Source organism: Jaculus jaculus, chromosome 6 (genome assembly GCF_020740685.1).
Source record: "Jaculus jaculus isolate mJacJac1 chromosome 6, mJacJac1.mat.Y.cur, whole genome shotgun sequence".
In the NCBI taxonomy this organism is placed as follows: Eukaryota; Metazoa; Chordata; class Mammalia; order Rodentia; family Dipodidae; genus Jaculus; species Jaculus jaculus.
Genome location: NC_059107.1, coordinates 123,698,326 through 123,712,662, shown reverse-complemented (window position 1 = coordinate 123,712,662; position 14,337 = coordinate 123,698,326). Strand labels below are relative to the sequence as shown.

The 14,337-nt window shown below is 37.0% G+C and overlaps 1 protein-coding gene across 1 annotated transcript in view; it reads right to left on the bottom strand.

The window, feature by feature from the left end:
• Positions 1-14,337, bottom strand: part of Otogl (otogelin like) — a 145,671-nt gene that overhangs the window by 116,631 nt on the left and 14,703 nt on the right. The window contains exons 8-12 of the mRNA XM_004650138.2: positions 11,738-11,943; positions 8,364-8,491; positions 7,943-8,049; positions 1,430-1,536; positions 1,105-1,230 (exon numbers count right to left, since the gene is read on the bottom strand). Coding sequence (XP_004650195.2) covers positions 1,105-1,230; positions 1,430-1,536; positions 7,943-8,049; positions 8,364-8,491; positions 11,738-11,943 — 674 coding nt within the window. The remainder of the gene's footprint in view (positions 1-1,104; positions 1,231-1,429; positions 1,537-7,942; positions 8,050-8,363; positions 8,492-11,737; positions 11,944-14,337) is intronic.

The window sequence follows — 14,337 nt, the reverse complement described above, 5'->3', positions numbered from 1 at the left end:
TTATTCTGGTGGGTTTCCACTTTCATCCCCTGTGACTTGTCATCAAAAGTTCAAGGTCCACTGTGATGAAGAACGACAACTGAGTAGTGCCTCCTTGAACTTGAAGGAAAAAATGGGAAATAAAAAGATAGAGCAAGTATGTTCCTGGCTTAGTTCCTGTTTACTTCAAGATTAAAGAGATTCACACTGTTGCCACATGGATAATAGAGCTGGGTAGTGCTACTCAGTGACCTGGACAGCACTGTTACAGTTTTGACACTCTTGTGACAAGAACAGGAGGATGAACTAGCACTTAAAGCAACCATATTGCTAGAAGCGGTACATTTTCCACTTGTCTTTATCATAACAAAATTGTAGGAAAAATCACCAAAATATTTTGGTGCATGGATTTAAATATAAGTATAACCTCATTATCTTTTGTTTAACAAACAACTAAAAACTGGCACTGGTTCACCACAGTGACATAGCAGAAGAGGTCAACCTATCGGATTCCAAGCAACCTTTATCCATCCAAGCACAGGACACTAGGGAAATCACTCCAAGATTTCATTTCATTTCTGAATACTAGACAAGCACTTTACCACTGAGCTACATCTCCAGGCTCCTGTTATTAAAAAAAAATCTATAAAATTAAAAGTAGTTGAGTAATTCCTTGGCATTCTTTGCGGATGTTTATCACTATAGAAAGTTACTGCTAATTGTAAACTCCACTCTCACAATTGCTAAGTTGCTTTTCATTCAAATACTAAAAATGCATCATGCTTAAAATTTTATAATGGATAAACGTGAAGGCTTCTAGAAAACAAAAATATGTAAATTATTAAATATCTTCAAATATTAAGAGAGCAAAATATTTACTATGAAAATGTTAGAACATTATATTTCAAGTTTTCTGACAATTTCACTGAAAAATAAATGACTCTTTTATTAAAGAAAATCAACCATTCTTTGCAGTCACTTCAAGGGTCAGCTTCTGCAAGGTTTAAAGGTTGAGTCATCCTGATGTCCTGGAAGAGGGTAGCAAAGCCACAATAGGGTCTTCTGATCACTGGGTACCATTTTTCAAGAGTGCAGACAAGGTTTCTTCAGAAGGTATTTACTTACCATCAGGGCAATAACATCCATCAAGACAATGCAGATTGCTCCCAAGACATTGCTTCTCAAATGTACAGGTCGGTGGGCAGCAACTGATACAGTCCCGGTGAACAAAGCTATCATCACATTTATCAGCTAAAATAGGCAGACAGTAGGCCAAGTCAATTTTACCTTCCTCCAAAAAACCACAGTGCTTAAAGAATATTCAAGTTTTCACTTTCATGAATTAGAAGGCCTCACAAAATATTATTCTGAGTACTTGGACAAATTTTGAGTTCTAGCATAAGACTAAACTTTATCAAAAATGCACATGGCTTGAAAAGTAAACACATACTGCATGCTGGGAAGTCATCTCTCCAATCTTGGATGGGGAAGCCTGCATGAGAACAGGCTCTGGCATACTCAGTGGCGGCTCGACAGTACGTTTCATCATCATCCATTCTAGAAGGGAACAAGATGGAGGCACCATCACACAGGAAATATTGTCAGAGATACTCTCTCAGAGCCCCTGATCCTAAAGGTGATGTGTGCCTAGTTACTACCCTGACACTAGTTTATGTGAGTATGCATGAAAGCATAACACATATTATTAGGGACAATGTAGAAAACAGATATATAAGAGATCCAAACTCAGTGAGCTCACATAAATTTAGTAGGAAGCTCACTGACATGTTTATCAACATCAATAATCTCACTACTTTTCTTCTGGATCTAGGAACAACTTCTGTTTGTTTGTTGTTGTTGTTTCAAGGTAATGTCTTTCTCCAGCCCAGGCTGACCTGGAATTCATTATGTAGCCTCAGGCTGGCCTTGAACTCACAGCAATCCTCCTACCTCTGACTCCTATTGGATTAAAGACATGTGTCACCATGCCCAACCAAGGAACAACTTTAAATACAAACACTTCTATTTCAATTGAGAAATTCTTGCATTTTTGTCCCTGTAAAACATCCAGCTCTTTTAGAATTTATTCATCATAATATTCAGATGATATTTAGATCACATTAAAACAAACAAAACTGTATGTCCACCAAGACATCAAGTATGAAAACGACCTTCCAAACACCATGATCTAGGTTGTGCACAGGCCGAAACCCAGCCAGGGCCAGTGGTCTGCACAACTCCAGAGCTCCCTGACAGCTCTGAGGCACTTCCCGCCACAAGATTTCAAAACAGTTTTGAAAGATTGGATAAATAACACTCAAATGAAAATTTAAAAGAAGATTTTTGAACTTTTACTGAAGCGTGAATATTTTTATAACATGGCCAAGAGTAAATAATCTCTAATGATTTTCTTGCAATCACTTTAGAAGCTCTTCAGTGATGCCTTATGGGATCTGCCAGTTCCCAAAGCAGATTAACGAGGCGCCTTCAACATAAACAGATTTATAAAAAGGTAGTGGGCTTGGTTTTCAACCCAATCCAAACTCAAAACTAAATAGTTCAATGCCCGAACAGATAATGACCATAAGAATGTCCCATTTTGTGACTCTTAACATTTTCAGTGTTTCTGCTGTAAAAGCCACCATCTCAAGTTGCCCTGATCCTGTGCTACTGTAATTGGAGCCCTGTAGCTTATCAAGTCTAATTAACTGAGCTTTGAAAGGGAAAAAGAAATTAGGCTTGTAAACCAGGAGCTCAGAAAATTCTAAAACAACTAATAAGAAAAGGTTTTTTTAATGTAATATAAACTGAAAGTTGCTGAATTCCTGGAAAAGACATTACATTCATGATTTACCTTAAAATATGTTCATGTTTCCTATAATTAATAGTTATTTTGAAAGTTAGCAAAGAAAGTGATTGACTTGCCAATGACAATGACATTGCCAGTGCAGTGAGACTAATATTAAAATGTCTGCCATTTATTCATGTCTTTGTGTCTTTAGGAAACAAGCTAGGCAGACTGTCTTAAAGGACTGCCTGAAAACATGACAAATGGTCAGGAAAGAAATTATAATCCTAATTTATTGAGAGGAAATGAGCTTACTTTCCTTTTGGATGTTAACATTAATTAGGAAAATGAACATTAAATAATAATTGTTTCTAATTCACTTGACTTTGGCATGCAAAAATCAAAATAATTTCTTTGCCACCAAGTTTGGCATGTTTACAAGCAAAACTAGGAAGACCTAATTTCAAAAACTGGCATCTTTTCATTCTTCAAGTTCCTATACAAATTCTATTAACTCTATCAACCTTCATAAGCGCTCCCAGATAAAATCATCCATTTTCTCTTCACACCCATCACACTTTGCATCAAAGTACTGTGTCATTGGTGGAGACCTGCTTCTCCGCCATATTAGAATCTGAGTTTGCAGAACAGAGACTTTCTTCTCAAGGTGACCCAATGCTCAGCTCAGAATAGATGCTGAAGATCCCTGTGTTAAATGACGTTCAATATACCATCATAACCCAAGAAGGACATTAATGTATGTTGAGCCAGTTCACTCTTTGCTTCTCTAGATACACAACCTCAGTGCACAACATGAATCATCCATTCAGGATGCTACATAGGTCTAGTCTTTAATGAAATGCTAAAGGAAGTAAAAGGCTTATTCCAGTAGCATCCCACGTCCTTCGTTTGTTTGTTTGTTTGTTTGTTTGTTTGTTTGTTTGTTTGTTTGTTTGTTTGTGACAGAGAGACAGATAGGGAGAGAGAGAGTGGGCACTCCAGTGACTCTAGTCACTGCAAACGAACTTCAGACACATGTGCCACCTTGCGCATCTGGCTTTACATAGGTACTGATGAATAGAACCTGGATCATTAGGGTTGGCAGGCAAGGTCCTTAAGCACAAGACATCTCTCCAACCTACCTGCCCCCAACAACTTCTTTTTGTCAAAGCTCACTTAATGCAATCTTCTGGTACTGCCAGCCTACTCCTCCTCAAAGCAGTCCCTCCACTTCAAACACATCCTAGTTTTAAATAGGGACTAGGGAATGGTTCAATTCCTAGTGTGTTCACTGCACAAGCATGAAAGTCTGAGTTCAGATGCTCAGTACCCACATGATGCTGGATGCAAGCAGCATCCTGTAAATCAATCCAGTACTGTGGAGATGGTGACAGGAAGATCCCCTGAACTTGCTAGCCACTTAGATTAGCCTAATAGATGAGCACCAAATGAGTAAGAGACTGTCTAAAAACATAAGGTGGAACGTAATCGAAGAACACGTCCATTGTTGATCTCTGGCAGAAAAAAAAATGGGGCTGTAGAGATGGCTTAGCAGTTAAGGCATTTGCCTGCAAAGCCAAAGGACCCAGGTTTCAATTCCCCAGAACCCATGTAACCCAGATGCACAAGGTGGTGCATGAGTCTGGAGTTTGTTTATAGCAGCTAGAGGCCCTGGCATGCCCATTCTCTCCCTCTCTCCCTCTCTCTCTCTCTCTCTCTCTCTCTCTCTCTCTCTCTCTCTGTCTCTGTCTCTCTTCCTTTCTGTCTGCCTCTTTCTCTATCGAATAAAAAAATATTTAAAAAAAAGAAATGGCACAGTAGGCAAGGTAATAGACCTCTGGCCTCTACACACATATGCACACTTGAACACACACACAAATACCACACATGCACACACAGAGAGTCAACTAGTTTCAACAAGTACAATATATTTCTTTATCCTGCTTTTTTATTTGTCTTGATAAAAGCAAAATCAAAATTTGTACAGACAAAAATGTTGAAATTATACATGAACTAGATGTGGAAGAGATTGGTTTTGTCTCTGGTTCCCTTTTCGTTTCCATATTAGAACTCTTGCATTTCCCTGAGTATGAAGCTGTCCAGACAATGATATTGCCCACCTGCCTTGCATGTAGTGTGACCATGTTTTTAAATCCTGGCTAAAAGGGTTAAAAAGTTGGGGGTGCATGATTCTTCCACATCAAAAAATGCCAACCCTCTAGTTCTTTCACCCTTTCTAAGGCCTGATCTCCCTTTCTAAGCACATGGTCCATCATAATGAGCCAGTTTTGACCTGGAAATCTAGAATAATGCATTAGGCCAATTGGTGTATTAACAAGATTGCTGAGACATTGTGAAATTTTGGAGCAGAGCTGTGATATTCATCCAAGAGTGATTACCAGCTTCAGTTTTTAAATGAGAGAACAATCAACATCTCAATTTAATTTAGCCCACTGTTATTTCAGCTTTAGAAGCAGCCAATTTTTATTTGTAACTAATAAATAGAATGGCTTTCCTGGATCTACCCAATGCTACATTATCTCAGCCTCCAGGAGTCATGGCCGCTGATGAAATGAATAATGAAGCAGCTGAGACATCCACAATGGCCCAAGAATGAGTCACTGTGGGAAGAGGACAGTTAATCACATGTATGGGAAAATAAGGATAATGGCCTACCTTTGAAGATTTTTAAAAAAGTTTGAACAAAAGACAAAGATATAACACGTAGCTCTTAAATTACAAAATAAATAAAAATATAAGAAGAATAAATAATTTTAAAATATATATTAAGGTCACTATCTACTATTTTAGGGAAAAGATGAGTTCTTTTAAAAGTGTGTGCATTTAAGTAAGATAGCTACATTATTCACTTTAAAGCTTGGGACCAGTGTGGAAGAGGTGGTGGAAAGAATGTAACAGTGGCCTGGAGGGATGGCTTAGCGGTTAAGGTGTTTGCCTGCAAAGCTATAGGACCAAGGTTCAATTCCCCATATCCCACATTAGCCAGATGCACAAGGGGGCGCACGCATCTGGAGTTCATTTACAGTGGCTAGAGGCCCTGGCATACCCATTCTCTCTCACTCTCTCTCCCTCTTTCTCTGTCAAACAGGTAAAAATAAAATACTTGAAAAAATATCTTATTTTTTAAAAAAGAATGTAACAGCCAATGAAGTGGAGGAGTGCTTGGCAATTCTGTTTTCTAGACACCAAGTGGCTGTAGCATTCATGACATCACAGTGGCTGACACTACCTGCAAAATAATGATGATATAAAAAAAAAAAAAAGAAAGAAAGAAAGATTAGTTGAGAAGAATGTATTCAGTGGATGGGGGAGTCAGAATGGAGACATGGGAAGGTGGTGGAGGAATTATGATCATAATATATTGTCTGTATGTATGAAAGTTATGAATAAAAAGTTAATAAATACATTAAAGTGTGTGTGTTAGTTTAAGAATTTTTGAAATTAGAATATTGCACATATAAATCAAGGGACCACTGCCACTGTACACAAAGTTAGCAAATAAAACAAATCAGTTAATATTTGACAAAACATCATTACACTCAATACTTTTGTAATAAATTTTATTTATCTAAAGAGGGATAATTACAGATACCATTACTACCTCAACCTTTTTTTCTGTGGTTTTACCTTTAATAAACCTCTTAACAAGCTATCTAAAATTCAATTGCTTTGCTCAACCAAAAACTAATCTGGGGCTGGAAATATTGCTTAATGGTTAAAGCCCTTGCCTACAAAGCCAAAGGACCCAGGTTCAATCCCCCAGAATCCACGAAAGCCAGATGCACAGGTGGCATGTGTGTCTGGAGTTTTTTGGGTTTGTTTTGTTTTGTTTTGCAGTGGCTGGAAGCACTAACGGTTTAAAAAAACTGGTCTGGTCTTTTACAAAAAATATTCAAATGTATCATGTTTACTTTTTGGGACTCATAAAATATTCAGACTTAAGAACATCCTCTAAAATATCATTGAACTTTTAAGATTTCTAATCACATACTCTTGATAAATTTTTCATTAAAAAACTAAAATTAGGCAAGTTCTTTACAATTGAGTAATTTACCAAAAGTTTTATGGTGAAGAGAATATAATGAATGTGTTGCCCAGACTGCTTCCTATTCTCAGTGTTGCTGACCTGAGATAGTGTACAGGAATCTATGACCTCAGACAGCGACAGTACTTGATGCTTATTGATACTCATCTCCAACTGAAATTCAGCATTTCCTTCTCCAAGTATCCCTATAGGCAACAAGTCACAATGCTCTTGGTGGTATCTGTGATTGCATCACTAACACTTGTCTCATATGCATATCTTAAACTTAAATTATAAATGTATGGCTGTACATGCATGTTTGTAAGTCATATAAAAAGTAACAACATGGCGAGAGGGGAACAAGAGATCCTAAGGGAACTGAGAAATCAAGAAGATGAGAGGTTACAAGTAAAGAGAAGGTTGGGGGTGAACTGAAGGAATATAGGCAACCAACTAGAGAGGTGAGGACAGAAGGAAAGATAGTAGAGGAAGGGAATAATTGAGAACAAATTTTAATTGAGAACTTACATGTATAGCAATGTCATGATGAAACACAATGCTTTGTATGCTATCCTTAAAAATTAATATGGTAAATAAAATAAAATGATAATGGTGAAAGAAACCAGACCATTTGTTAGAAAAGTCTCATGTTATTATTCAAACGTTCTTATGATCGTTTCTCAGTAATATGTTACAGATATCACAAATCATTATTTACACTCATCAATATGTAATATTGACTGTAATTATTAGATCTGACACATAATTAAAAGTACACTTGTGTGTCAGAAATTCACTTCCTGTACTATGTCATAACAGTCTAATTAGCATTTCCTTTGGAACACTAGTTTTATTTTGTGGTGGTTTCAACTATTGTGAAAAGGCTCTGTAGATTCCCAAGGCTCTAGATTCACAAAATCTTTAAGGGCTGTGGTATTCCACCATGATTCTATGTGAATCACCCACAGGTACCTGTCACACAGTGAGCTGTGATAGCTGCTAGTGCCCTTGCTGTTTCACATTGCCGTGGGTACTTGGCAAGCGGCTGAAGTGGCTAAGATACAGAAGTAACTTTGATTCTTCTTTTGCATAAAGAAATTTTCATTGCAAATACTAATCATTGCACTTACTTGCAAAGATCATTAACACAGCTGGCAATATACAGATAAGGGTCAATGTATTCATGGCAGCTCAGGAAAGGAAACTGCAGCAGGATCTGACACTTGAAGAAGATGGCCTGAGCAAACACAGATGCCAGTTGTTAGGTCAAAACCATTCATTTCTCCTTTGTACTCATCTATTTGCAAGACTCTACATTCTTTCCAGGCAAGAAAGGAGAATTTATGCTAATATAGTTTAATAAACCATTTTCTAACTACAGGTTTTCATGATGAGTAAATGGATGGACCTCATTTTATTTGCTATTTTTGAATAATCTTAAAGTTTCTCCCTATTTTGATGACACATTCTAGATATTTAATGTTCTAATTATGTTGTATGTGCATGAAAATGTATAACACTAAATATATAAATAACACATTGCAAATTTACCTCAAATGCCGGCATCCCACTGGAGCATGGATTGGGAAAATCTGAGGGTGTCGGCACACACTTGCTGTCCTCTGGAGTTTGCACTAGCCAGCTGTTTGCAAACATAGCAATGTCTTCTGTGTAGTCCTCTATTTCACACAAATATAAACATATATACTTATGAGTGACATTTTAGACACATTGCTCTTGAATATTAACTTTATGGTTAACAAATTAAACTTAATTAAGTTATAATGACCATGTGATAACCAACTATAAATTTAGCAAAATACAAATAAATTGAAGAAAGTATTGCACCAAAGAAAAGTCAGTACCACTGGAGGAAAAACAAATATCAAACTTCATTGAAACAATCTGGCAAAGAACTGAACATGAGCAGAATAACTCACAGACCAGAAAGTTAACTAGCCTTTAGCTTGTGCTAGAGAGGAGAACAAGCATACATAAGACGAAATTAAATAGATGACTGATGGGCGGGCATGGTGGCACACTCCTTTAATCCCAGCACTTGGGAGGCCTCTAGGACTAGGACGATCGCCATGAGATCAAGGCCCCCCTGAGATTGCATAGTGAATTCCAAGTCAGTCCGGGCTAGACAGAGACCTTACCTCAAAAGAACAAAATAAATAAGTAAATAAATAATCTGGTTGAGAGTTTTCTTCACATAGCTCTCTCATATTTTACATGTGTTAGAACCATGTTAAAACTGTTCTGCCATTTTGAGTATTCACAGCAATAAACGTGTCAGAGAATAATCACATAGACAATAAAGCTTGGTGTAAAATACCTAAAGGAAAGGAAGCTAAGTGAGTCTATTTCACCGAAAGATAATGAACAGTGGATCTAAATATGCTCAAAAAAGAGCCCAGCATTAAGAATGATAAGCTGAGCTCAGCACTATTCAGAACTTAAAGACCTAGACATGTGTTATGACCATTCCATTATCCATCAGGCAACAAGTTAAAATCGTCCTCTGTTCACAGAAATACTGAAAAGTCTCATTTCTTTCTGAAGTCATCCCTGGAGGATGAGTGGGAATGCAGCACTAAACACAGTTTTAATTACTGTTAGGAAATGAGACTTGCAATATTGTTCAGTCAAACGATCCAATTTTTCCTAAAGTTCATCTAATCTACAAAGCACAGGGTGAGTTTCAAGAAAATATAGGCATTTTAGAACCATGGTTTACACAATCTATCTCTAGACATTTTCTTGTATTTTTATAATATGGGAAAAGGGCTGGAGAGATGGCTTAGCGGTTAAGCGTTTGCCTGTGACGCCTAAGGACCCCAGTTCAAGGCTCAATTCCCCAGGACCCATGTTAGCCAGATGCACAAGGGGGCGCATGTGTCTGGAGTTCGTTTGCAGTGGCTGGAAGCCCTGGCGCGCCCATTCTTTCTCTCTCTGCCTCTTTCTCTGTGTCTGTTGCTCTCAAATAAATAAATAAAAATAAACAAAAAAAATGGGAAAAAATAGAAGGGCAATTTCTTTTTGTATCTCTCCAGGTTATTCAAATTAGATTTTTTTCAAATTACTTTGTCTTATGCTGGTAAGTTGTGAAGAAACTGATACCTTTCTTTGCTTCTCCCTCACATACTTTCAAGTCTTTTCTGCTTTCTGCCAGTTTAGCCATGACCAAGCTCAACTTCTTACCAGTCTTCCCACTTCTGACCACCCTAACACTCATTTGCTTGCTATCCTCACTTAACTCCCTGAAAACAACCACCTCATGTTCCAGGTTATCTGAGTCTCCTTCCCCCTTCCCACGGATTTCAAATCAGTCTCCTTACTCCTAACAAGACCAGATGCTATTCTATCCTTGCCTCCTCACTGAGTCCCTTGGATGTCCCAGGGGAAGTTGTACAAAGGAATTTCCTCCAACTCTAACCCTGAGAAACAGACTGTCATTTTTTATGAAGACTTTATACAGAAGGAAAATAAAGTAGTAACTACCACCTGCTTCTGTTGAAGTCCAAAATACCCCTTCCTAGTGGAGTCCCGAGGTTCCAAACTTGTGAGCTCCCTCACTTCCAGTACACCCAACTGGATGTAAAATATCATTTCATGATATCCCCCTCAGCACATATTTGCATTGTGCTCACAGACTTTTGTGTGTTTTTACATAAATTTTCTCATCAGATATTCACAGGCTGGGAGGGTATATTCACAAGCACTGATATATTCACAAGCACTGAGGGTAATTATTATTATTATTATTATTATTACCTCCATATGAGGAAATTGACTCCATAGAGTCATGCTCTCTAATCTAGCTTCTAGTAAACTAGTCTAGATGATACATTATTCATTCATCCTGGGAAAATGTTTGCATTTTAATAAGGGTTTCTTAAAGCTATGTTAAGACATTTTCAGCTCCATTACGGGTCTATTGAGGACTACACAGAGATTATTATAAACTAGCTGAAATGTATCCAGCATTGTCTATATGACAAGTGCTCTAACTCATGGAGACTGGTTTCATGGCTTAGAGTCAATAAGTGACCAGAAAAGTATGTAAAAACCTTTCCAAGTTATTGTTCAATGTGTATCCCATTCCCACTTCACTATCTTTGAAAAAATATATTATTTTTCAGTTATCTCTACCAAAAGTGAATACAAATAGCTTTTGTCCTAAAGTGAACATGTTTGATCCAAATTGTCTAAGTCATTAGAAATTAAATGCCAGTAACTATTAAGTCTTCATTTGGGTCACTGATGTATCCCAAGTTCTTGTAGTGGTAGATAAAGTTGTACCAGAAACTCCTGTTGTACAGTAAACCCTCGGTGAACATCTGCTATGTGAATGGTGCCACATCTTAATTTAACAAATCTAAACTACCCAGTGGTTTTTAAGAATGACTGAAAAGTGTTTTTCTTTTCTACATCCACTTTATTTTTTTAACTTCTTTTGACCACCTCCATACATATACACAATATACCCTGTTGATAATCCCTCCTGTGTCAACTCTCCCTCTTGTCCCCTCCACTGAAACCCCTCTTCTTTCCTACTAGTGTCTCTTCTATTTTGATGTCATTTAATTTTCCCTCTTCCATTACCCATGACAACATGCCAATGGGTACTATTATTATGAAGGTCTTGTGAAAGTAATGATAGCCACTGAAGGGTCATGAATGCAATGGTCAGTATGTGCCTAGAAGATAGCATTCCAAAGCAGTCCTCCCTAACCTTTCGCCCTTACATTCTTTTCAATACCTCTTCTGCAATGGTCCCTGAGGCTCATTAGCTTACTTTAAATCATTAAAGTAATGATTTGCCCCCATCTATAACAAATGTTCTGGCTACTCACTGGTATTCATCAAAGGAAGAAATTTCTAGAAAGAACCCACACATTTCTCCCACTTCACTTGCTTACCTTGATGAATTACAAAATCATCTGATTGAATGCTATTGTAGTTTCCACACAGTCCACATGAGCTCCCTTTGTGCTCCTCAGACAGCTTAAGGTAAATTCCTGATATTCCATCCCAAGCCAGAGAAAAGCCAAAGGTCGTTTTGACCAAAATGTAGTCAGCTAGTTTCTCCAAGAATACATCTCCAGTTGTGTGTGGCAATGCTAAGCTAAACAGAAAAAAGGCAGTCTAAGAATTGATATCATCAGTTATACTTGATGTGTTCACAAATTGATTCATAATAATTGCGAGAGTAATTTTAGGTCAATTTATAGAAGATCCCCAAAGTATCCATTCTATAGGAATTCTCAACTTTGATACTGAGAGCTTATTTAAAAAAAATGAAAATGACACTCTTCCCTCACACTGATGTAAGTTAATACCTACAATTGGATGCTTCTTTTAACTAGCCAAAAACACACACGAACTAATAATGCATAATCTCCTAAATTTAGAAAATAGCCTTGTTGACTTAGAAGAATGGAGGACTAAAGAATAATTTTAACATCTTTTTAAAAATTTATTTGAGAAAGAAAGAGGGAAAGAGAGAGAATTGTGTGCCAGGGCCTCCAGCCACTGCAAGTGAACCCCGGAGGCATGCACTACCATGTGCATCTGGCTCATGTGAGTACTGGGGAATCGAACCTGGATCCTTAGGCTTTGCAGGCCAGTGCCTTAACCACTAAGCCATCTTGCTAGCCCTAAAGTATACTTTTTATCTAGAAATTCTGCTCAAAGATTTTTAAGTATATACAGTGGCTAAAACATGCAGATATCAATGAGTTCTGCTTTTGTTTTTATTTTATTTTTAATCAAAGAGAATTCAACAATAAAACATTTTAAAAACATAGTAATTCACCAAGAAAACATTTAAAGGAGCACTGTATTCCATCCATCCATGGATATTACAGCAAAGAACAAGTACTACTAATAAAAGAAACATGAAAAATTCATTTGTGTTCATGTATCCATGTTAAAATAAAATTTGAGGGATGGAGAGATGGCTTAGTAGTTAAGGCACTTGCCTGTAAAGTTTAAGGACCCAGGTTCAATTCCCCAGTGTCCATGTAAGCTAGATACATAAGATAGCACATATGTCTGGAGTTCATTTGCATGGCTAGAAGCACTGGTGCACCTATTTTCTTCCTCTCTTTCTGCCTCCCTCTCCTCAAATAAATAAATAAAATTTGGGGGCAAGAGAGATGTCTTAGCACTTAAGGCCCTTGCTAAACCTAAGGATTTGGGCTCAATTCTCCATTTCCCTCATAAGACAGATACATAAGGTGATAGATGCATCTGGAGTTTGTTTACAGTGCCTAGAGGACCTGACATGCCCATTCTATCTACCTCTCCCTCTCCCTTTCTCTATTTCTCTCTCTCTCTCTCTCTCTCTCTCTCTCTCTCTCTCTCTCTCATAAATAAAATATTTTAAAAAATTTTAAACTGTGATACTGTGATATAAGATGGGTATTTAATAGGTGTATTAATAGTTTTTCTCTCAAAATTTTCAAAATATCTGTAACCATTTGGACATAGACATTTTACAGATACATATTTATAGAAAAGTTAAAAACATTTTTAAAAAACTAAATTATTTGTAAAATTAAAAAACTCTATTCTCATGCAAATTTTAAATATAAATATTTTATAGTAAAAGTTGACATAACATTGAAGAAATAATACTTGTTTTGTGTTTGCAAGTTTATAAAAAAATTTAGAAACTGAATCCTATTTTACATTATGGGATGCTAACATTTTAAAAATAGAGTTCCATTGCAGGTGATTTTGTTTTGGTTCCTGGTCATTGAGTCATTTGTTCTCTTTTAAAGAAAAGGTAATTAAATGCACAATTTTTTAAAATAAAAGTAAATAACCAAATACCCCGACATTTATAAAATAGATGAATTCTAGTAGACATGGAGAGTAATAGACAAAATAAGCAAACTCTATTGTGCCTAAAAGAATCTGTATGAGAACTATCTATGTGGTTAGGATTTTAAGGGTATTTTTGTTTTTATTTTTGTTTATTTATTTGAGAGCAACAAAGAGAAAGAGGCAGAGAGAGAGAGAGAGGAAGGATGGGCATGCCAGGGCCTCCAGCCACTGCAAATGGACTCCAGATGTGTGCGCCCCCTTGTGCATGTGGCTAACATGGGTACTGGGGAATCAAGCCTCGAACCGGGGTCCTTAGGCTTCACAGGCAAGCGCTTAACCGCTAAGCCATCTCTTCAGCCCTCTGATTTTACTTAAGAGTTGGAAACATTAAACTGTAAGCTAAAGTGAATGCAAAGAGCAATACTAAGGCTTGGTGACAAGTTCACTTATGCCAAAATCTCTTATTTGTCATTTAAGAGAAAAGAAATCCAGATATATAAGACAATAAATGTGCAGAGCCACACATATTTGAGCTTGTTTGGGCAAATATATCTCCAGTACTTACTAGGCCAAAACCAGCATTAGTATAAGCAATATTACCAAACATAAAAATTCACTATTATCCATCATAAATATATATAGAAATCCTTGTATAAGTACCTTTTATTGATTAAATATAAATATTGTG